General features: G+C 43.4%; 2 protein-coding genes across 2 annotated transcripts; both read right to left on the bottom strand.

Moving 5' to 3' along the window:
* Positions 1 to 390: 390 nt before the first annotated feature.
* On the bottom strand, positions 391 to 10,341 carry LOC108087650 (high affinity cAMP-specific and IBMX-insensitive 3',5'-cyclic phosphodiesterase 8). Its single transcript, XM_017185118.2, is given in 17 exon segments — positions 391 to 2,791; positions 2,856 to 3,126; positions 3,192 to 3,349; positions 3,809 to 4,031; positions 4,096 to 4,344; positions 4,406 to 4,504; positions 4,576 to 4,743; positions 5,830 to 6,040; positions 6,119 to 6,288; positions 6,360 to 6,470; positions 7,220 to 7,318; positions 7,425 to 7,479; positions 7,550 to 7,609; positions 7,811 to 8,016; positions 8,088 to 8,144; positions 8,718 to 9,104; positions 9,106 to 10,341. Coding segments are annotated over 17 exon segments (3,156 nt in total). The 5' UTR covers positions 9,595 to 10,341; the 3' UTR covers positions 391 to 2,648.
* Positions 10,342 to 18,800: 8,459 nt separating this feature from the next.
* On the bottom strand, positions 18,801 to 25,230 carry LOC122320127 (high affinity cAMP-specific and IBMX-insensitive 3',5'-cyclic phosphodiesterase 8-like). Its single transcript, XM_043208328.1, has 3 exons — positions 24,796 to 25,230; positions 18,962 to 19,638; positions 18,801 to 18,893 (listed from the first exon to the last, which is right to left on the bottom strand). The coding sequence occupies exons 2-3, from the start codon at positions 19,241 to 19,243 to the stop codon at positions 18,801 to 18,803; spliced, it is 375 nt and encodes a 124-aa protein (XP_043064263.1). The 5' UTR covers positions 19,244 to 19,638; positions 24,796 to 25,230.

Genomic DNA, 25,230 nt, shown 5'->3' with positions numbered 1-25,230 from the left:
CGCCGAAAGAAAGTTTTTGGGCTGGAAACGTTTTGTTTACCTTTTGATTCAGGCAACCAAGTGAAATTAAGCCCACCTTTTTGGGCAGTCGTTAAGTTGGAAGAATGCCAGCCTTTAGTTGGTCAAAACAGGTTGTTAAAATTCAATGAGGGTTGGGCCAGCGCTAAAAGAATAAATCATTATTGACAGAGTGAGTGAGCGAAATACAAATCGAAAATAGATTCTAATGATCAGTTGGCCAATATGTTGGGATAGGATTTGCCAACTCGATTCAACCTTGACCCGAATCCCCTGAATTTCGCTTTCTTTCGTGTTTTTTTTTTGTAGATAATTTCCATTTTGTTGGATTTTTATTTGTATTATTTGCATTTTGTTTTTGTTTCTTGTTTGTGTTGTTTTTTTGTTGTGTTTGGTTTTTTTTTACAATAAATTTGACTAAATCTTAACATTTATAATCCTTAACCTGCAAGGAGCAAACAGATGTAGTAACAAATATACATAGTTGTATGTAAAGGTTTATCATTTTTGTGTTGTGAAACATATAGTAGTACCGTATCTATATATATTTTATGTATACATATATTCATCATAACATGTAAACTGTATTTGCATATTACTTTATCATGTCTCTGCGAATATGTCACGCATTTTACTTGCGATTTTTGTTTTTCATTATTCCAGTTTTTTGCTTGGTTGTAGTTTACGCGATTTAATCCAATACATACAATTGAAACACACACATATTAACAACATTGAATATGCATATACATATATATTCTCCTATCGCTCAGTACGATGTCTGATTTCGATTTGTGTTCTTTTCAAATGTGATCAGTGGTGATACGAAGTGTGGGAACGGAAAATGTGGGTGGTGGATTGTGGGTGGTTTGTGAGTGGTTTATGGGTGGTTTGTGGGTGGATTGTGTGTGGTTCTTGTTGGTCGGATTGAGCGGTTTTAAGGGGGGGATGGGGATTTTCTAGACCAAGGGACTTGCTACACAGTTCAGGAGGTCGATCGATCGAGGGACTTGTATACGTATATAACTTCTATCAAAACATTTTGAAGCACGGGATTTAACACCTTGGTAACACATACAAATTACTGTAACTCTGTGAATGAATGCCGATATCGTATGACATATATAAATATATAATATGCTTCGTAAAAGTTGTATAAATTGTATATATGTATATTGTATATATTATTTTGCTTTTCCATTTCATTTCATTTTCTTCCTTTCTTTTCTCTTCCTTTTTTTTTTGTTTTTAGTTATAACAAGAACGTATTATCAATTCGTATTAATAGATCTGGTTTATATATGTATATGTAATTTGTTCAGTCAATTAGATAAAAAGATTTCAAAAAGGATTTCACTTAATTGTTAAACATTTGCGTTTAGTTTGATTTCTCATACCGTATGCTTAGAAAGCTAAACAACATTAATAGTATTAGTTTTAGGATAGCTCATCATTTCTCATTTCTCATTTCTCATCGTCATTATTCTTCAGTTAGGAAAGTAGGTAACTAGTTAATTAGGTAGTAAAAGGGGCCCCATAGGATTTCATATGTCTCAAGAGTGGATTCGAATTAGTTTGTTGCATTTCAGTTGTTTACTTGTAGTTAGTTTAGCTAGTCGATAGTGATAGTAGTTAATATTTAGTGCTTGCCACGATCTCGCATGCATGTGTATGTGTATATAGTCTTCGTCTAGCTATGGCCTTGTACTCGTTCCGAAGCCAAATCCAAACTCCGTTTGCATCTCCTTCGACTTTGGACAGCGATTAAACTAGATATACTTGGCTTTGCAGTATTCAACAGAGATTGTCTTCATGATGGGAGAGAACTACATGCTTGTAACACTCGGTTTTGGTAATATCCGATAGCCAAAACCGTTATAATGTTTTACGTTATACCGTTGCCAGGTACAATTAAGCGCACGCCATATATATACTCTATATATATTATGTTCTGGTCAATATGCTGTGGGATTTCTTCTGCTTGTTTGCTAGTTTGCTAGTTGGCTAGCCTGCTAGTCTGTTAGCCTAAACACATACACATTTATATGAGGGGGGTGGAGGGGACATACACACTCACGCACACACAGACTCACATGGTAAATATGTATATATATATATTTATATAGAAATAGAAAGTTCGCTTCTTGTGATGCATCTTAAACATTTAATTTTGAGTCCAGCCCAATAATTGTTTAATTATGTTTGTTTGCCTTAGTTAGTTTTTTCTTCATTTCTGTATGATACCGCTTATTTGTTTTTTTGTTTTGTTTTTTGTGACACCGCGCTTGGCAACCTTTTTTCACCCATTTTTTACCGCCACCCATGGTCCGTTGGTCCTTTGAGAGATATGTTTGCGGGGGTCGCGGGGTTGCGGAGGGGAGGGAGGGGAGTCGGCGGTCTGCCAAACCGGATCGATGGATGAGCTTCAAGTGCGACTTCGACTGCGAATGGGGAGATTAGATTTTAGTTCAGGCCGAGAGACTGCGGGTCCGGATTCAGACGTCGCAGGACCTTCGACGCCGTCACTAGAGCACGTCCTCCATCTCGTTCTCGCCAATTGTGGAGGTGCCCGGCGCCTGGGCCGGCAGAGGCTTCAGTAGACCCGAGAACAATCTCCGGAAGGCCGTATGCTATTTGGAGTTGGCCATCTTGCCCACCGGCGGCTGCTTGGCCATGATCTCCGCCAGCGTGTTCACCCCCTGCTCGTCGTACTTCTTCCACTGCGAGTAGTTTATCTGCATGTAGGTTATTAACTGCGGCATGTCAATGAAGCCTAGAAAAAAGTATTCAATATTAAGAAACGTATCTAAAGGATCTCACAGAATCTCAAAGCTTACTCTCCCAGGCGTGAATCATGTCCTGTATGATGTATTCGATGAAGCCAATCTGGCTCTTTGGTATGCTGCAGGTGGCACGATCGAACATCGGCATCACGATGGGCAGGTGCCGCTGCTTCTCCTCGTCCGTCTGCATGAAGTACTCCTCGGCGATCCTGCGGGCCCACTCGATGCAGAACTGCATTGGCCGGGCGGGATTGCTCACATCGGCCACCTTGATCAGCATGCGGCGCATGAGTATCGACGTCTCCTCGTCCGTCTGCGAGTTGTGCTATCAAAATTGAATTAAATAATATTAAATATATATTATATATTATTAAAGTTTTAGGGCCTTACATCACGTGGCTCCTCGCCGCCAAAAACGCTAACGAACTTGGCCAAGTGCTCAAAGTGGCGGGTCATCTCGGTGGCCAAAATCATGTCGATTATGGTGCTGCGCGCCGACTTGTAAGTCTCCTTGTCCAGGTTCTTGAAAATGTTGATCTTATCGTCACCTGAAACAACGTAACGGAGTAAAAATTAATCAATAAGCATTAATTTTTAAAACTTAAATAAAAATACTTTATAATATGTTTTATTAAAAGCGAAACGTTTACTTCCTATACAACTTTTACTCATTCATCATTTTTTGGGGATTGAAACCTCGGAAAAAAAAGAACAATGAACAAATAATTTAAAGTTTAAGAACCCCGGAACTACATTAGAGCCACTTAGCACCTATGCTCTAAGCAAGTTTTAATTAGCTATGAATACATTACAAAAACTCAACAATGGAAAAATACTAAAGTAAAATATGGCTAGAATAAATTCAAATTTTAATTCAATAAAATAAACGCTATACATGCTCAATGAAAATGAATTAAATTAGGATTTCTTCTCTAACGTTTTATGATTTTCCTTGAGGTTCATTTGATAAGAGATTTTTTCCTTAAGTAAAGACTAAGTATTCTTACCCAGTGTCAGCTTGAAGGTAATTGCCGCATGATGGTTCTCGAGGACTGTCAGATCATTGTAAAGTACGGCCAAGGCGTCGTTCGAGTTGCACAAAAAGGCGGATGATCTTCCCGGATGATCGACATCGTGGGCAGCGGCAGCAATCAGAGCAGTTGCCTCCTCCATGCGATCCATCATCATCATGTCCTTGTTGGTCAACTGGGTGATGAAGGCGCCAGTGGCCTTAGAAAATAATGATTTTATAATTATAAATTTAGATAAATGGGTAAGTAAATCTTAAACCCACCTGCATTACATCCGCGGCATGAGTGCTATTGTGATATGTGTTGCTCTTGCGGTAGTGGGCCTCGATTACGGCCAACCAGGCCTTGCAGACATTCTCATCGATGTTCAAAGTGGCAAAGACGTCGAAGCGGCGGAACATTTCCATGCCCAAATAGAGCAGCGGATGGTAGTCGGTGATCTCCTCCAATTTGAAAATATCAAAGTCCCAGCTGAGAGATTCGTCGAGTAGTTCCATGATGATGGGATTGGACTGAAAGAAATATGATTAATATTATATTATATTATTTTATTATATTATTATTTGAACCCACCTTCATTTTGGCGGGCACAATCGAGGCGGTTCTTGTGGAGCTGCCCGTGCGTATGATGGAGTCATTCGAGCTGCGGCGCGATGAGTAAACGCTGGGTCCCTAAAAAAATGCAATGAATCCATTTAGTTATATTGTAAAAAGATACTTTTATGATGTGTTACTTTAGTTACCGTTAGCAGGGCACCAATCAGATCGGTGGCTATGGGATCGTCCGTTCGTATCTCCTTCATTTGCGGACTGTAGAGTCCTTCGCGCTTGAGGAACTCCAGGACCTTGTCTATGAGACGCGCCTCATCGGCCGAACAATTCTCCTGTACTTGTGATAGTAAATTGATTATCTAATGTGCGAGTGCGCAGTGGTTGCGTTGGTTTAATTTTTTTTGTTTGTCGGTTGTGTTTGATTTTTTTTTTTTTTTTTTTGGTTTCGAGTTTTTTGTACATTTTTATTTTTATATATATTTTTTGGTTTAAATATTTTTGGTTAGCGACGCACAGCGAGCAAATCGAGCGAGCGAGCGAACGTGCGAACGAACAGTTTGGTACATTATTTTGTAATATTTTTTATGAGTTGGTTCATTGTTCGAGTACACAAAACATAAAAGTAAAAAAGAGAACATAACAATTAAGAGATAAAAAGAGAATAAATGCAAGAAAACATGTTGGTTTAGATGTGCTGTTACTGTTGAATATTTTTTTGGGATTAGTAGGCGTTAAGTTTATGACAAATTAGGAGCTCAAATGGGTGAACACAGTGGGGCAATGTGGGTTCAAATGGCCAGCCGTTGCTTTTCTTTTCCAAACACATTTACTCTAGCTTGGAGCGTACAGTGTACACTCTAATTATTATGCAGGTTTTTAATTTCATTCCCTGCCACTCAGTGCAATGCCAATTTGGCGAAACCCTTTGACCAAATTGCTGCTATTTGAGTGGTTAATTTGATAATTAAAAGCGTAGCAGGCAACCTTTGCATCTCGGAACACCGATAGTCGAATTTATCACTGCTCCACTCCAAGCCGGAAAATGCATTTCCCCCCCCCCCTTTCGCTGGGTGGGTGTGTGTGTGTGTGTGTGTCGGTGCCTGTGTCGAAAGGTGCGTGTGTGTGTGTTTTGATGGACTGTGTGTGTGTGTGTATGCATGTGCTTGTGCAAATATTGTTGCTAATGTTATTGCTGTCGCTGCTGCAGTTGCTGCTGCTGCTACCGTTGCTTTTGCTGCAAGTGCTGCGGGGCATGACAGGACACCAGGACACATGATGACACACACACACCGATACATACACACCGACACACAGGCATAGGCGTAGGCACACTGGCACACAATCACGGACGACAATTTAGCAATTTAGGCGGCATTCCCCACAGGCCCCACCCCAAATGTTGCAACGTGCTGCAGCCACAACCGAAATGTGAGGCAGAGTCATACTTTAGTGATGGGCGCCTCCAGCGGCAGCGACGTCAGCTTCGCCAGGCTCGTCCTTCGCAGTCCGTCGGAGGCGATGGAGCGCACATCAAAGCTGCACCGACGCACCGAGTGGAGCGAGCCCCGCGGCGCCTCCTTCGGCTGTGGCAGCGTGGCTATGAAGTCCATTTGTCCGCCGGGCACATCAAAGTTGAAAATCAGGTGCGTGGGTGCGCTGTTTCGGGGGGAGTAAAATTGTCAATTAACCTGGTTTTCGAAGGGGGGTAAGGAGCAAGGTCCTTGCAACACTCACCTGCCGATGCATGCCACAGGCACCACGCGGACGTGCATCGGTATGCCCTCCTGGCTCTTCCGCCGCACCGTGAGGATGCCATCGAACTCCTTGATGCTCTTGCACTGCTCACTGATGGTGGAGAGGTCCGACACGAATATGTCCTCCAGCTGCTTGCTAATGATCTCGTCCTGTTTCGGCCGACGCGCAAATCTCATTAATGCCGCTATTGCAAACAATCCGCAATCCGAAATCCACTTACCAGCCGCATGTTGAGCAGCCTCTCGGTGGCACGGTTCGCGTACTGGATCCGCAGCAAGTCGTCCGTGATGAGCACCACCTCCTTCAGCCGATGGAGGGCCGTGTAGAGGGCCTGCGGGAATGGGATTACCAATGGAAATGAGAATGCGAATGCGAATGCCGAATGGCCAATGGCAGTGGGGATATCGAGTACATTCAGAGAAAAGCCATTCACTTCTCACTTCTAATTCAGGGAATTTCTATATAGAGAAAACTATTAATATTCACGAAATAAGAAGAGGGATTTATATTCCTCCATATAGATAACTATAATGTGGTTTACTATCAATTATAATTATATTACTAATGAAAGAGAATACCATATCATATAGAATTCAAGCAATTTCTAAATAGAGCAAGCTTTGAATATTCACGAAATTAGAAGAGGGATTTATATTCCTCCATATTGATAACTATAAAGTTTACTATCAATTATAATTATATTAATAATGAAAGAGAATTCCATATTTTAAATTTAAAAATTGTTATTATTGAATCGTTTAAAGTTTTCTTATTAAAATTTCTCAAGATGACTAATTCATTATTCATTAGTTATTAAAATTTGCTCTTTAGGAATTGTACTTTAAAGTAATGGTTTATTGTTAGTATTGAGTACATTAATCCTCTATTTAGACTTCAAAACCTCTTGTTATATTTTTCTCGAGTGCACGAGTATACAATTTCATAGCCCTGCGGTGCATCGGCTTCCATTTAATTGAATTAATTTGGAGAAGTGAACAGGACAGGACGGAACAGCTCAGAGCTGAGCAGAGTAGAACAGCGACTGTGACAGCGAGTCCCGGGGGACATTAACTCGATTACCTGTTGAGTGGACATGACATTGTGCGGCCGGATGATGGAGTGCAGTATCTGCTTCAGTTCCACACTGCACATGGCCAGGTTGGTCGTCTCCGCTACGCACTGGGGAGTACAAATACACATATATATAAGAGATATATAGATGTGGCATCTGCGATTCTCGTCGCGAGTCTCCCCTTCTCAGAGAAGGCAATTAAAGGAAACTTACTCTATTAACGCCAGCGTCCAATAGAGCAATTAGCACATCATCCTTTTCGAAGAAACTGCAAGAGTCGTCGGCGGGGTAAGTCGTTAGTGGAAGGAAGTTGAAAGGGTCCTCGACTGACTACTCACCTCTTCTTGCAGACTGCAATTATTGTCGTTAAATGGTGGCCGTGTGTGTGACGTATGGTTCTGTTGGGAGTGAGAAAAGAGGCGACAGCGGCAAGTTTTATGGCAAAGTGAAAAGTTTATGAAAATGGAAAAGTTTCGAGAGGCGAGAAGTTTTGGCCAAACCCAAAAACTCGACCCGAAACCCATTTCACATTGGGCAGGACATCATCTACCCCTCCCCCCCGGAAAAAACCCATAAAAACCTCTCTTTGTGAAACCCACCTCGCAATGTGCTCGGCGTCCAGGTTCTTGGTGGAGCGTGCATCAATTATGATTAGGTGGTAGCACTGGGCGGTGGCATACGACTTCTGCAGGGTGTCCAGGGCCTCCTCCTTCGACTTGACCAGCGTGACGTCCAGCTGGTGGCGCTGGCAGGCGGCGGTCACCGCCTCGCAGATGCTGTCCGACTTGTGGAACACCAGAAGGGCCTGCGGGCGGGTCAAAGCCATTGCACTGATTGAATTGGCCCCGGCTTGAAAGTGGTCCGAAGTGGGCTTACCTTAAGTGGTGGATTCGGTGGCAGCACGGTTGGATACTTCAGGTCCATGAGATTTCGCTGCACCACGATGAACCAACCGAACGGGAGGGAAATAAACGAAAAGAAAATGGAAAATGGAGCGATGTCAGAGCAGGTGAGACAACGTGTAAAATTTAATATAAATCTGCAGCTCCAGCTCCTCCGGCTTTTCTGCTTGCCGGAAAAAATAAGAGGGCTTAGCCGGGATTCGCAATGCGAATGTGTTTTCAACCTTGTTTGGCTGGATATTTACGTTAACACACACACACACGAATACACCCACACATACAAATACACCCACACTGTGTGCGTGTCGCTTAAATGATGATAAATTAAAATAAAATTGCTCGCTGCTGATTCTGACTTATGTGTGTGGCACGCTCGTCGTGTGCTGCAGATTTATAATGCGAGCACATTAAATCCGAAAGGAAGGTGCGTCGCGGGGGCTCAGTGTCAATCAGGGGAATGAAAATGTAATCGGAAATGTATCACAGCACTTTTTTCTTTTCTTCTTTTTTTTTGTTCTTGTTGCCACACGTAAGACGGCGGCTAAGGCGCCAGATTGATGGGCACCGAGCGCAGAAGTTGGCAAAGTCCTGTTGGCAAAGCTACCTGGAAAGTCCTCAGCTCCTCGGCCTCCGCCTCCCTTTCCTCGTCCGCCTTGGATTTCTTCCCGGCCACCAGGAGGTGGAGTTTCGGCACCTTGGGCAGTCGTCGCTCGTACAGACTGTGCGCCTTTCGCTCCAGGCAGTTGACCTTGCGCCGAAGGACCACCGAGTCCTCGAGTTCGTGGCCCGGGGACATCTCCCCACTCTGACTCTGACTGTGACTCTGACTCCTGGTCTCGACCTCCGCACCTCGGCCGCCGTCGAGGTTCAGGTTGTTGAGCAGCAGGGCGGGGACATCCAGGCTGCGTATGGCCTCGACTATTTCCGGCTGCAGTGCAGTGCGTCCTGCGCCGAAGGACACGCTCAACGGCCTTGTGTTGCGGCGCAGGGGGGGTCATTATGTCACGACTCTCGGCCTCCACGGTCGCCTCGTATTCCAGCTCCATTTCCTCGGGCGTTTTACTCGAATTGCGTCCCGCAAATGGCTGGGAAATGGCCGCCTGCCCACTGGCCAATGGAACTGAATCAGCTGTTGTCGCCGTCGTCGTCGAAATCGTTTCCACTTTCATTTCCGGGCAGGAACCTTCGTCGGTGCTTCGGTGTTGGCTGAAGGGAACGCCTTTGCCGTTGGCCGGCAAATCCGAGTCCGAATTCAAATGAGCGACGCTTATCAACCGCCGGCGGCTGCTATCGTCATCTGGCAGCGGTCTTTCATTACGGTTATCGCCGCCGCGATCGGCTATAGCCGCAATGGCATACGGCTCCGTATCGGAGTCCGGCTCGTTCGACGGATTCTCACGGCCGAGTCCGCCGGTCGACGAGGACTTCGCGGAGGATTTGCGGCGGAAGACTTTACTGAATTTTGGCAAGCAATTGCGCATTCTGCTAATTATAAAACGACACTCAGCCACTCGGGGAGAGCGATTGAAGCGACACAGTCACAGTCACAATCGCAATAGCGATGGCAATGGTAATCACTCTTCGCAATAACAATGACAGCCACAATTACACACACGGCACTTGAGGTCCAATGTCTTAGATCAATAACAAGTTGTTTGCATAAGCTCAGATACACGACCGAACGAAAATGCGGCGCAACTGTGGCATTTCCAACTTTTCCACGCCGCCGTTCGACGTTCGACGTCGTTGTTAATGTTAATGGCTAATGGGACAATCTCGATCTGGATCGCAGCACTGTATCCGACTGTATCTCGATCGCTGTGTGTCACTCAGTCAGGGCGGCGGAATCAGTTCTCAATAATTCACAGGTTTTGTGGTCGAAACGATCAAGCGACCAACTGAAACGAAACTAACTGAGTCGCGTCGATCTCTTTCTTTGCCTTTTGATTTCCCACCTTCAGCGTTAATTGATTTGATTTCTCTAGTAGCGTATTGTTTATAGGCAAAACACTAACACACACACGCACACACATGCCGAATGGGTGGTGTTGGTGAGCGGCTATTTAAAGCGGAATGTAAACCGAAAAGCGCAGCGCTCTCCGCTCAACCCGCTGGCATATAAAAAACGCTCGAGTGATAAGGTATCTTATCAAAATACGTAACAGCCATGTGGCTCGGTTCCCCCTCGAATATGTTAACCCGATGGGGATCAAGATAGACGGATGGATGGATGGGTGGATGGATGGGTGGGTGGACTACTCACCTGGTAGACGTCCATCGGCTCATCTTCCGGGGTTAAAGCGAGGGCGAGGGAGGACTTGCGGTGACCTGGACGGCTGTTCCCGCCGCCGGATGAACTGGTGCCCGATGTGCCTGTGCCTAAACAAGAAAAACAGAAACGGAAAAAACAGAGTGAGAAAAGGGTAAATCGCTGGGAGGAAAATTCTCGGAAAAGTATGCTACATTTCTGGGCGTTCCTTTGCCTCCAAAGGCGTTGCATACTTCGGGGATGCCGACAGTCGAATGCCCGCACGCCCACAATCAAAATGAATGGTCACCACCCAGCGGGAAAGTGGGAAGTAGGTTTTTTTGCCCTGAAAAAACCAGTAGAAAACCTACTGCTTTTAGCAGGCGTAGGGGTAGGGATAGATGAAAACCTACTTCTTTTGGCAGGCGTTGGGAAGGGGTAAATAATTTCGGACCGCTAAATGGGGTGGGTTTCTGAATATGACCATAAGTTACAACGAAGTTGTGACTAATTATTGTCTTTCTTCAGAATATGCACGGTCACATCAGTAAAAATGTCGTGCAAAATGTGTCAAAAGTGAAAAAAAGTTAAGTTTATTCTAAAAAACAAGATAAAGGTAAGTTATAACATAAATATTTTTGTTTGTATATCCTTATTTCAGCGTTACGGATATGGTGAACATAAGCATTTTTACGAAAACTAAATATTAGCCGCCAGAGGCGGTTGTCAAGTAAGTAAATAAGTTTTCTATTTAAATTTATTTTCAATTTCACAAGAACAAACAAATGTTTCTTTTCATAAAATTTGTAATAGATTCGACATCAAAGATTCTGGCCCATATGTCAATATTAATGGCAAATCTGAAAGTGCGCAAGCGGACATTTCGATTTCGTCATTTGAAGAACTCGGCCACTTGGACTCCGATGCCGAAGCCAATCCAGAAGCATTTGTAAGTACTCACTACATTTTTAATAATTTTCAATAGCCATGCTTGTTACTATGTAATTACATTTTTTTTAAATTCATATAATAATTTCTCCAACGTACTGTATGGTAAGTATACTTGTTTTTCTAAATTTCTCTATTTTTCCCAATACTTTTTAAATATTTTTTGATTTGTATTAATATGTTATATATTAATATATTATGGTTTTTATTTTCAGAGTCACTCAGAAACGACAATTACAGTCTTCGCCAATATCAAGATGATCTGCGTTCATCGTTCACTGAGGCAAAAAATATAATATACAAAAATACTTATGACAAAGGTCCTTGGACTGTATATAGATTAATAAATGCATATACCAAATTAAAAAGTATTGTTTTTTACATGTGGAAATTCTGTAAAGCGGGAAGGCCAAAACCCAGTGGATTTTGGCCTGCATTCAGCAGCCGTAGGTCCAGTGGATTTTGCCCTGCAATCAGCAGCCGTAGGTCCACTGGATTTTGCCCTGCTTTCAGCAGCCAGAGCATCCACAGGATTTTGCCCTGCATTCAGCAGCTGTAGGTCCACTGGATTTTTCCCTTTACCCCTTCATTTTTGTGTCACCCCCGTGTATTTTGAAAGGAGAGACGGCAAAAATGTAAGGGGTAAAGGGGTTTTTCCACATTCCGCTTGTATGAAGAAAGCACAGGAAAATAGTATATTTTCCACACCTTTTCCCGCTGGGCAGCCCACACACACACAGACTCACACGCACACTAACCCACTCGCTTACCAACACTCTGGCAGGGACACGCACGCACATTAATTCCTCTTGTTGCACGTTTTATTTAATTATAAACGTTGGCATTTCAGAAACACTTTATAAACGGGCGAAACGCACACACACCGACACACGCACGCACACACACACACAACGCGTGTGCCTGCGAAAGGGTACAAAGGTCCTTGGGGGGCGGTCCTGGCTACCAGGCTTCCTATCTGTCAACGAAGCCACTCCGAGCGACTGAGCAGGGACCCCCGAGCAACTAAGCCGCACAAATTGTATTTCACTTAATGAGAAACAGGTCGCAACTCCAAACAGCCCACTTTATTTTATGCTGTGGCAAGCAAACTAACACAAAAATGCTTTATAAAAGGACATAAGGGCTGCCAGGGCAACCGGCTTCGCAGATCATAGGAAACTGGAGTGCTCGGAATTGAAGGTTAAACAAATAACTCCTTTAACAATTCCCAATCCATTCAAGTATCCAGCATGCATATCGTCTGCTCCTATATGTACATTGTACATATTGTACATATTTAAGTTGAGAATTTGAATCCATATTGGAGTTTGCCATACCTTCTCAGGCATTCGCAAAGTTAAATTCCTTGGCAAAGTTTTCGGGGAAATTAAAATTCTGTGGCTTCGCTCGCAAGTTATGTATGCTTAGGCCCGAAAACAATTTTTAAGACCCCCCAAATGATTGACCAAACAAACTTTTTGTGTAACGAAATTCGTTCGAGGCTTTCGTGCGGATTCTCTGCAAGCAAATTAAAGTTATCAACAAGTAATTTTAGGTTCTGTCTTGCGGCTTTTTTAATTTGATAAGGAATATTCATACGGCTTAATTGCCCCTTGAAATGTAAAACTTGATTAGACTTTAATATTTTAATGACTCGAAATGCGTTTGTAGATTTTTGTAAGCTTTCTTCACCTGATTTGCTTAACAAATTTTTCCTTTAAATTATTCTCGTTTTCCAACTATTTACTTTCAGTTTTATTTAGACTCACGTTGGTAATTTGTTTTGTTTTGAATTTTATTAAAATTGCAAAAAGTTCGCGCGTTGTTTGTTTAGCCTTGTCTTAATTTATGAGTTGAAATACTGTTGGGAAAAAAATGTTTTTATTTTCGAGATAAATGCTGTTGAGAAAGCAGCCTTATAGTTTCGTTTAAATCTGTGGAAATAGGATTATTTTTCTTTGGTGCTATAGCTCGTCAAAGTTTTATTGTTATTAAACTTTAATACATTTTCGGTTTAAATTTTAATCCATTGCAGTATTAAATTTGTGAGTTAAATTAAATTAGGACTTTATGATTTCTAAACCCAGCAGAAATTTAATTTTAATAGAGCAGGAATTTGCTTCATATTTTCCATTTCTAGCCACTAGAATGTTCAATTGCTCGCTTTAACTTTTAAATTGAAGTAGGCAAGTTGGGCAAACAGGTGGAAAACCAACTAGTTGCCAACATTGATTAAAGAAGCCGGGGAATGAAGAAAACTTTTATACTGATTTTTAATGGCCAGAAGCCCACTTGGCAGATCATAATTTTGGCCAACCACTCCCCGGAGGCCACGCATGTTAACCGCATCATCAAACTCAACTTTAACCCCTGAAGAGTTGAGGGGGTTGCAGGGGGATTGGGGTTTTCGGTTTTAGGAAAACGAAAGCGAGAGGGGAGAAACGGAAAAGTGGAGGAACCTTACCCACATTTAGCTCGGACTCGGAGGCCGGACGCGTTAATGAATCTCTGCCTGCTGCCGTGGATGTTGGTGTTTTCAATATAGTTGTTGCTGTTACCGTTGTTGTTGCTGTTGCTGTTGTTGTTGTTGGCTCCGCGACTGGGGATTGTCTGGCCCCCAGAGCCACTACCCCGCCCACTCCCCCGCCCACGGCCATGGCAACGGCCACACCCCCACCCCCCACAATTGCAAGTGCTGGGCACACTTTCTTCGCTCATGTGGGCATTTGTGGTCGTCGTCGTGGTCGTCGCCGATCCAACCAAATTCGGCTGGCTGGAAATTATCATTGTTTGTGTTTTTTGTTGTTTTTTCCGCTTTTGCTTCTGCTTCTTTTTTTTTGTTCTTTCGCTTTTCCTTATTTATTCCCGGTTTTCTGTTGTCTCGGGTATTTTGCAAATGAAGTCACACAAATTTGGATTATTTTCGTGGCATTATGTTAATTGTCATTTATGTGCAATAGTTTGTTTATCTAGCTGCGGCATTGATTTCACACAATTAGTGCGTAATGATAAACTGCCCCACATGCATACACAAACGCACACACACTCGCACACACACGCTCAGAAGATACGGCAGCATGTGTGCACACTTAATATAAATAGCCCGAGTGGGGCATAAACAAAAACTAGCCAGGGAAAGTACCCACCGAGTGGGCCTATGTACCGAGCAGGCGGTACGAGATCCATGTACTATATACTATATGCTATATACTGTGCATGAACCGCCGCCAGTGGGGACAGTATATTTGCGCTTATTCAAATGGGTCGGGTGTATCTTATCGTTTGTGTTATGTTTTTTTTTTCGCTTTTTGTTTTTTTTTTTTTTTTTGGAGCAGCCCGGGAGTAAAGTGGAGCGGAATGGGAGGCAGGGGCACACGCGTTGTAATCTAAACGAAAATCGATAAATTGTTTAGATAAAAAGACGACCAGCAGCCGCTGACGTCGCAGCAACAGGCGCTCTAAATTTTCGGCCTTCCCCTAAAAAAAAACCTGGCTATAACTATTCCTTCTGGAAGCCGATATATCTTTCAGATATATCTATTACTTACTGCCTGGGCTCACAGTGCTGCTCATAGTACAAGGTCACACACAGAGTGAGATGGATTTACGGGAAGCGCGGGCTCATTAAATATGAATTTTCCCAACAATCCAATGCACTCAAATCCTGCCAAATGATCGATTGGCCAAATTGCGGGGGATAAGCGGGCGATGGGCGGCAAAGCCAAAACCGGGGAACCAAATTGGCACAAAATGGAAATAAAACGCGGAGTCCGACTGGGGAAAACGTCCGCTCTAATCCGGTATGAAGAACTGTTTGCCAGATGATAATTCTCGCACGGATTTTCAAACTGCCAGTGGACTGCGAGCAGCGGTGAACTGCGACTGCGGCGTTTTCTGTTGTGTGCGCTGCGGCAAAAACTAACGGTCTACTGGGCTGGACAGGCAGGCAGTCGGTCGGTCCGCTTGTCGCCGCCAATCCGTGAGATACTTTTGGGGCGCAAACATAAGGCGCTTAGTCCGCGAAGGCAGGTGCATTTCGATAAAAGCCCCCCAAACTCCAGCGCCACTTGCCAAAGAATTTAACTTTAGTACAAAGAGCGGATTAGAGGTATGGGCGAAAAAGAGCAGGGGCTTTTGACCAGTGCCATTGGCCGAACGAATCTCTCGCCCGGGTTTTCGGGGCCTTTTGCGCCTTTGGCCGTTGTCATGGCGACCAATTAATTTGTGATAAGATAATATCAGGCAAGTTTGCTCATAGTATTCAGATGTTTAGGCTGTGTGCGTTCGGCGGCGGCGGCCAGATACGGTGGATACGATGGGCACAGGTTCAGATACAGGTACGCTCGCCCAGATGCAGATACAGCCCGGCCAGAGATACAGATACACAGGTACGAACCCGTGCCCGTGCGCAATCTACATCTGGGGGGCAAAGTGGGTGGGTGGGTGGCCATGGGCCGCAAAATCGAAGTTAAATTGGCCAGCTCTATCTAGCCCGATCTTCTTGGCTCAGCGATACTCGCCGCTGATAGCCAACCGCTGGACAATATGGTAAAAAAAGAAACCGAAAACCAAAAAAAAAAAAAAAAAGGGGAATAGAAAACTACATATATTGATAGGGAGTATCCAGGGCTAATCTAATCTGCGCATATTTCGTCGAGGGCTTCACGTGGCTAAACTGAACGTAATTTGTGTAAGAACGGCGTGAATCGCAAAAGAATAGTCACCACCGGCCGTCATCGCTCAATTTCCCAATTTACGGGAAATACTGATAAACTGCAGAACTTTGACGCGTGGGATTAGCCGCCTATAATGAATCGAGTAGCGTCGAGTCGAGTGATCGTTCAGTTTGTTTTCTTTGGCTTTGATTGATGTTTTGGCGCCATTCCGTGGGCGTTCCATTGTTTACCGGGGTTCGGGGGTTTGTTGCCCGGCGAGAGGCGACTGATCGCTCCCCCCGATCGAGCTGAATTAAATGTTGAAAATGAAAAAAAATGAAATTTAAGAGTGCGAGTGCGAGTTCATAATACCCCAATACCCCCGAAACGTATCTCGCTCTCCTTCTGTTCTTATACGGCTGCTGTGTGTGACTGGTACAAAACCAGATATTGTCATGTGAATTTTTGCATATTAATTGAGGCTTTTATTTTATTTTGGTTTTTCGTTTTTTTGTTTTTTTTTTCGATCACAGTGCCCAGCTCCCCGTAACTTATATCTATTAATGGGCAGTACGAAACGAAATTGGGCTCTAAATTAAAGGAGGCTGGCGGCGGTATCTGCTGCGTATCTGTATCTATCGGATATCTATAGACACGAAAAAGAAAGAAAAAATACAAAAAGAAGAAAAAAAAACAAAAATCTAGCCGGAGATTGCTACTCGTTACACTTGTTGTTTCTGCCGCTGCGGTTGTTGGCACACTTAGTTGTGAAGTTTGTTTTGATTTTTAACACTTTTTTTTCGTGCGCGGCTATGTACACTTTTGTTGTATTTTAGAGCACGCTAAGCTGTTTTTTTCCACCTCGAGCGAACTGCAGCCAACGAATTTCAGCGCGTACATGATTTCCAGTTGGCTCTATGCGTTTTTTAATTGCAATCGCTTTGGATCGACGACGACTGGTTGGCCCTGGGTTATATGTTATATGCGATATAGCGTGTTATAGGCACGACTTGGCCAAAATCGAGCCACTGCATTAGGCCGCGAAATGTGGCTACCAGTTTGCAGCTGGCACTCTTTTCTTTCGGTGTTTCTTTTTGGCGATTTGCATGGAACGCGATTCTTTTGCAACAAATACCGATTGCAAATTTCGACTCCGATTCTATATGGCACATACACTGGGATTCACTCTATGTTGCAGCGACGTCGACTGCAACAGCGACTGCGACTGAGCGACTGAGCGACCGACGCGGCGAAAGATTCTACAACAAATGGCTCCATAAATGGGGAGCAGCTGTTGCCGTAGCGGCGAGCGAGAGAGCTTTGGCGATAAACGAAGCTTGCTCTCCGGCCCACCAAGAGAACCACGAATAACCCCCCCACATCCCCTCTCCCTTCCGCTCTTTCCCAATCCGATCCGTTGGCTGAGCGCGATCAAGTTTCACCGATGCTCACCCACTCTCTGACCAGATCTCCATTGAAACGCGACGCGAGAGAGCACGAGAGAGGAGCGGAGAGAGAGTGGGGCCGAGAGCGGGGAACTGTTAATTGGACGTCGACACAAAACAGCTGCGCTTTGGATCTCCGACAAGCGCCAGCTGACTCTTTTGAGTCTGGGATCAAGTAACCTGGACAATCGCTTGGATTGCACTGGCACAGCTAATACCCTTTCACTAATAAGTCAAAATAAAACTTTTCACAAAAAAAATCGTGGTTTTAAAATTATTTTCCATGCCCTTCACTAAAATCGGGTTAGAAATATCCTGTACATCGTAGTTTTTTTTTTTTAAACAAAGTCAGGAAAAGATTTTAACTTAAAATGACCTTTTATTTAATTAAAGCGAAAATAATAAAATTAACACGCTGATACCAATGAAATTTAAAGCACCTGGCTTGCAAATTATAAAAAAGGCGGAAGAATATAATTGTTTGAAGGGAATCCCAACCCTAACCATCAGTTATCTTTGTTGATTTACACAACTATCGCACTGTATTGTCATTCATGTGATGGTAAATATTTGTTAGGTTTAATGATATCAAGAAAACAAACTATATTGTTGTTTTTTGCGTACTTTTATCAAATTCTTTTGGAATTGATGTATATTTTTAAAAATTTCATAATGAATAAGCGGTATTGACTAATTACTCCAACCCTTTGTGTGCATAGCAAAAACCAATTTGTTTAAGACCAAATAAGCGAAACGTGTGAATAAACCGGCAATACCCTACAACACACTAATCAATCTTAATCCCGTTTTATCTAGCAAAGTTATGGCAGCCACTTGAGTTGATTGGCTCGAATTTGGAGCATCGTAAATCTTCAGAAAATCAGAAGAAAAGGAAATGTGCAACCGATTCTGAGATTCCCATTGATAAGTGCCTCTACGAGTGCTATCAGCCAGCATAGCGGAAGCTCTTGACGGTAAAGTAGCCTCACTTCAGATTAGAAGAAGCTCAAGCAGAGTTCCTCAATCACGAGCCTTATCTTCCCCAATTGGTGGCTAATATTGGTGCTTGAAGGTGACCAACAGCACAACGCTTCCTCGGAAGGCTAAAGGGTATTGAGTTATTGATGCTGCCGAAGGGATCAAGTTTCCTTTGATTATGAAAAAAACTTAAGAACATGAAACAATTTCGTGACTCATTAGTATGATATGTGTGGGAATCATCAAATATTTTAATCTTCTGAAATGCCACAGACAACACTCTTAAATGAACCTTGGAAGAATGAACTGTAATAGATAGGCCCTCCCAATAGAATGTTCTTCACTAATTAGAGACATTTGACCTTTACCACCCTACGCAGATCTAAAAATACTATATTATAAATGAAAGTACTCTACTTACTGCCAGTGGCTCGTCGCACCACGCTGTGTGTGAAGTTGCCCAGCGCGGCCACCGTCACAATCGAGTCCTTTTTGCCGGTGCTCAGCTTTGGGAAGACATGAAGAAATGAACACCGGGAGTCGGAGGGGAATTGCTCTGCGGCTTTTTGGTTACCTTTTCGTAGTCGGCCTCGCTCTTGGTCTGCAGCGGATTGAGGAGCACCTGGCCGCAGAGGTTGTCGCCGGTGGTGCTGCCGTTGCCGTCGCTGGGCGGCTGCAAGGTCACGCCGCCGCAGCTGCAGCGACGCAGGCGACTGCGGCGCAGCTTGATGCAGAACAGCCGGCTCTCGTCCTTCTCAGAGGCGTCCAGGGGCAGGGATCCCCGCTCGGCGGACTGGCCACCGGCGGCCGAGGCGGAGGCGGAGGGGGCGGGCAGGGTGCTCGGCGAACAACCCATGGCGAAGTCCTGCTTCTGGTTGCTGCTCCGATTGCTGCAATTGCCTGGCCAATTCCTTTGCGGTTGCTATGCTAAATTGCTCTTGGTTGCCTTGTGATTTCGGTTTTAGTCTCCTCTCTGTGAGTGTCCTTGCTCTGCGGAGGATTGCTGGGATTGCCGGGATTTCGATGGCACGGCTTACGCTGCTCGCTCCACCAACGCTTTTGGCCTTGGCAGTGCTGCTGCCTTCTTGTGGTTGCTGCTGGTTCTGCTGGTTCTGCTCTGGTTCGATGGTTTCGATTCTGGACGATGTCGTTGTTGCTGGCGATAACATAATTGAAACATTTTTGGGCTGCGGTCTGCTGATTGATTGACTGATGGCCAGCAGAGATACTGGTCACATGTTTCACACAATGCTGCAAAGAAAAAAAAGAGAGGTTAATTGAAATGCCGGGCAAATGCAATCAGTTTGTCAGGAAAATTTGCAAGCAGTTTTTGCATAGTTTGGCAGCAGCTTAAATTGCATCGCTTTTGTGAGGCCAAGCTCGTCATCTAAAAAACATATTTCACACATTTTTACTACCAATCGTTTTTCACTGTCAATATTGCCTTTTTGTACAAACAGAACTTGAATTTAGCCAGTATAATAAAAGTCAATTTCAAAGTGAAGGATAATGGATTTTTTTTTGCATGCGTTAAGCGTTTAGTACTTGTTGGGAATATTTAGTATTTTTAATATCCTTTTAGCCCTTGATAAAGATTGCCAACCTTATTTGAATAAACTTTATTAAATTATCCTCTAAACCCCACGGCTTCTATTCAGTAATTTAGCAGGCACTGACCTACATTAACTTTCGGCCTTTTCGTTATTTTCTCTTTCGTTGATAATCCGCAGCTTAATTAGTTAAACTAGTTAAATTGACATTGATAAGCCAGAGTGATAAATGACGAGTTGCAGTGCATTACTGGTATTTTGACTCGATTACGAAAGCCATTCGAGTTCCCCATTCAGGCGGCGTTCCATTGAAACTCTCATCGAATATGGACAGAGCACCCGCACAATTGTCAAAAACTCTTGGCGATTGTTATAAATTCATAAAAGCCCAAATATTGGCAATGATTATTGGAGCCAAGGCGAGAAAAAAAACGAATATGTAAAAAATAAAACGGGGCCCTTGAACGTGACCAACTCGATGCATATGAATAATGCCCAGTCAGAGTTGTATTTGCGTTTTATTTATTTTTTTTTCATTTTATTTTTTCACTCGTTTGACAACGACTCCTGTCTGCCATATTAAGTTCGCGTCCCGAAAGTTGGCGAAACTTGATAGTCTGAACCCTCGGTGGCACGTATCAAACAATTGACTTGTGGGGATTTGTGGGTGTCATATATAATACTGCTTTTGGGTACATATCTGTGACGGCGATGTCGATGTGAATGTGGATGTCGCCCTGTTGTTCTCATTCCGGCTGTCAGTCGGCTTTATCTTGGGGCAGGCAAATAGAAAAACCTTCTGTCGCTCGTGCTCGTGTCTTGCTAGCCAATTTTAAATATTTTGATAAAACTCGCACGAAAGCGAAAGAAGCAAATCAACTGATATGAGAGGGAGTAGAGTCAAGTGGAGTGGAGTGGAGTGTAGCAGGGAGCATGGGAATCCAGCGAAAGAACACTTCAGATTAGTCACCGAAAGTCGTACCCATTTCAAGTGGCAATTGGAGCTCGACTCAACCCTTACTCCCATTTTCCACGGTAGATCAAGTCTGCGAGTGAAATGTTTTCTGTCCCTTCTCGGGAGGAGGAAACACAATTCCTGTGGGGGGTGTGGCGGAAAAGATAGTCCTTATCCCCGGCGACGTTGATTGACTTGCTAAAGGGAAAGGCTGTCTTTCATCTGCATTCGTACATAAACACATCCACATCCATAAGGACACTTGTTGTCGTCCCTCTGTCTGAATCCGTTTGCATTGTTGGGGCCAAAAACAAAAGGCGTCACAACAGAAGACACACACAGAAAGACAGGCGAGCGAAGGAACAGGAGCGGCAACATAAGTGCACAGCGAAATAAATCTCTACCTTTTCGGTCATCCATTTGGAATTTTTTATTAGGAGGGTAGTAAACGTTTGATAAATTAGAGAGCATTACGGTTTGAATTTCAAATTAAGTTTTTCTTAGAAAAGAGCCCAACTACTTGTAGAGATGGGAATCTTCAAGGTGAGGGCAGTGTGACCTTGCTTCTTAAATGAAGTCGAAATAACTTTGTCAACTAAGATCACACTTATTTAATCTACGAATTCCCCCCTGTGTTGAATTATAACTGGTTTTTCTCAGTGCGACCACAGATTCAGCTCCAAGCAAACTCATCCACATTCCCGGCAGTGGAAAAAACTACAATAGAGATGTCGAGAATCAGCTTCGCGTACACATCAGTCTATGGTGTGTTTGTTGATTTAAACAAATTATTTTTAGCCCGACCATATTAAAATGAACAAGTAATGGCTTTCGCCGTACACTCAGCCTCATTTAAGTTTTCAAATAAATAACGAACGCTGTGAACGTAACATAATTTGTTTACCGCTGCCCGGGGAGCGCGGCGCTTTGCAATTCCTCAGCCGCCCTGTTGCCAAGCTACACACACACACACACACATACACACAAAAACTGACGTATAATCGGGACCTCGAGTTCCTGCGCCGCGGCGCCTCTTGGTATGCAACTAAAAGCTCGAGTGCCAAGGAGTGCCAAATTCTATTAGCGGTCCCCGACGTCAACGTCAACTCATTAGATGCAGCCAGTCACGGATGTTTGGCCCGAAGCTATTAGTATGCAGGTGCTTGTGGGTATTCGTATAATAGCATCATCAGGATGCCCGCCCTCTGTGTTTGTGTGCCTGCCTGTGTGTGTATTAGTGTGTTAGTATGTTAGTGTGTGTTTGCCCCTAATAGAATTTCTTACCAATATGTACGAGAGAGAACGTGGGTATTTGGCAGCCGAAGCCCGGCCATATAGGAAACCTGGCCGAGACCAAAAAATGAATGATGTACATGGAACATGGCGAAGCGCATTCGAGCAATTTTGTATCTAATAGTTTTTGCCCGCTGATGTTTTGCAGCTGCCGATCGATCGATCGCTTGATCGGCTTTGGCTTTCTGTTTACCTAGCACAATGCACAAACAGATCGGAATCCAATCGCTATAAAGCGTATAGCGTATCGGACACCTAATGTGTGTCGTCTACGGAGATCCATTACGAATGCCCAATTTGACGCGGAGTCAGGTGTTGAAATGGAGTATCTAAGTTTACGACTTGCCATAATAGTTAGAAAAACAGTTAGAAGTTAATTGGAAATGCGGCAACGAAAAGTAAACTTTTGCATTGTTAAATAGTTTTTCGATCGTGTGTTACATTTCTACATTTTAAATTAAGGGTTTGACAATAATTAATATGTTGATAAGGAAAGCCACAAAACAAAATGCTTTAATAAATAGCCTGCGGGTAATTAAAATAATCACCGATCACATTTTTAATAAGTGACATGCACATGTATACATTTCTATAATGCAATTTAATGACATTAAAAGCAATGCCAAAAAAGATTACAAAAATTGAATTGATTTTTATTTGTACAAAATAATATTCAGATAGCTTAAAAAATATGAAATGATTTAGCTCATATGAAACAATGTTTTCATACCACAATTAAAACCCCACTTAAACACCCTATAAAAAGTGTGGCAGCCAAGGAAACGTGTTGCAATTATAGATTTCTCCATCCCAAAAGGGCAGAACTTGAAGTGGCCCCTTATAAAACTTAATGGCCCATTATTATCTCGTATGTGTCCTCCAACGATGAACAACCTTGTCGGTGGTCTCTCGAAGAATTTTATGTTCAGAACTTGCGTCACAAGTGTGAGCTGTATGTGGCATCCTCAAGATTCGCTGCCGCTGATCGCAGACCTTGAGGCATCACAATGAAAAGGCTACTAATCACTTACATGCGGAAATTCGGACCTCGCCCAATTAATAACAAACATGAAAGAGCACTAAAACTAAATAAGAACCACATATATGGAAAGGATATATATGTATATTCAGTGGAATATCTATTGGTACTTTTCCGGTTGTGCTTTCAAAGAGTTTGCCAGTTGGGAATTTGCATTTCAAATGCCGATCTCAAGTGAGATATAACCCAGAATGGGAGGGAGGGGAATAGAACAGTGTCGCAACCTGGAAGATTAGACAGAGTCGGTGTGCTTGTAAACGAAAGAGAGGGAGATAGTGGGTTGGATGGCTCGATGGCTGAATGGCTGGATGGCTGATTGCCCCAGTTGACAATACAATCAAATGGCATACTGCGAACCGAGCATAAAGTTTAGACGAACTGCAGACAAGGCGGCACTCCGGGGTTACGAGTGCCTTGGGAGGGGAGGGGGAAACCGAGGTGCAAGTGGAAGTAAAAGTGGGTGGTGTTATTGCCCGAGCGTTGCATAACTGTAGTCGCAATAATAATAACATTCGAGTGCACGTTAGCCTGCCTCCCCCGCGTTTTTTGCGCGTTTCCCCGCCCTGACAACAGAAAATAAAAAACTCCCCAATCAGTATGCACGCGAGCTACTCGGATTTATTTGCTGTTAACAATAGGAGCAGGTACCAACCTCCGCCGCCAGCGGCAGCAATCCATTTTAATAAACAGTTAAAATCGAGAATTAATTAAGCCAGCCAACTGATTGGGCGACAGCCTATCGCACAGATAGTGAAAACGAAAAGAAATCTACGCACACACACTTGTACACCTGCGTAGACCAGAGCATATATAGTAAACAGGCGTTAGATAATCGACGAAATGGGTCAGTCCACGCGGGATATGGCCGAAATAATAATGGGGAAAAAAACTACAACTACGACAAAAAGTGGAAAAAGTTTTCGGTTTTGGCAGCAAGCGAAATGCAAAATGCAAAATGCGAGACACGAAATACGAAAAGCGAAATGCGAACGCAATTTGCAAACTTATCGCCGCTTGTTTATAAGTACGAAATGATATTTTTCACATTGTTTATGGCCAGTATGGGCATCATGGCTCACCTGCAGCCCCCCACGAACATTTTAAGCGATTTTTATGTGCCTCTGTCGCGCCTATAAGAAGTCAGTCAGTCAGTCAGGTGAGCTGCGTTGAGCGTTATTCAGTTAAATTAAAAGCTGCAAAATGCTTTTTGCGACGCCAGTTGCATGAAAATTTTCAATTTTATTTTCTGCTATTTCGTTTCATTTAATTTTATGATCTTTTTGGAGGGCAGATGCCAGACGTTGACACTCTCAAGGTGCCTTGTACTTGGAAATCTGTTTCTTTCTGTTGTTGTTTTTTTTTTTCGGATGGTGGTGTGGGGGTGGGGGAGGGGGATGTAAGGATAAACGTATGTTCTATGGCCGGAGCGCTGATTTGTATCTTAAGGCCTGTGTAAAGGAATGTGGACAGAGAATGGCCGCAAATTAAGTGAACAGCGAACGAACACAGAATCGTAGCCCGAAAAAATGTCCAACTTAAGTACATATACAATACATTATCTGTTGACGTACCAAAAATTTGTCGTTTGGCTGGTAGTTGTTGCTTTTGGTTTTGCTGCCTGTTGCTTCTGATATTTTATGCACATAGGCATGTATACGTATTTCTTTTTATTTTAATATTTATATCAGACTCTAGATATAAATTAAACAAATACACATGAGCACAATGGGCAGACACACGCACTCATAATAAAATATTGCCCCGTACACACACACACACTCATACAAGCAGACACTAGAACACTCACACACACGACACTTCTTCGCAATAACAATAACAAAACATTTTCGCTGCTCTTTCTTCCACAAATTAGAATTTATTTTAATGCGCGGGGGTCACGTTCATAGAACGGATGTTGTTGCTGTTGTTGACGCACAAGATATTGCAAAATATGTACGACCGACCCGTTCCGACCCGACTCCACATATGTATGTATATATCTATAT

The sequence above is a fragment of the Drosophila ficusphila genome, unplaced genomic scaffold (genome assembly GCF_018152265.1).
Source record: "Drosophila ficusphila isolate 14025-0441.05 unplaced genomic scaffold, ASM1815226v1 contig_414, whole genome shotgun sequence".
Lineage (NCBI taxonomy): Eukaryota > Metazoa > Arthropoda > Insecta > Diptera > Drosophilidae > Drosophila > Drosophila ficusphila.
The sequence above is the reverse complement of the archived record's forward strand: the minus strand, read 5'-3'. Positions and strand labels throughout refer to the sequence as shown.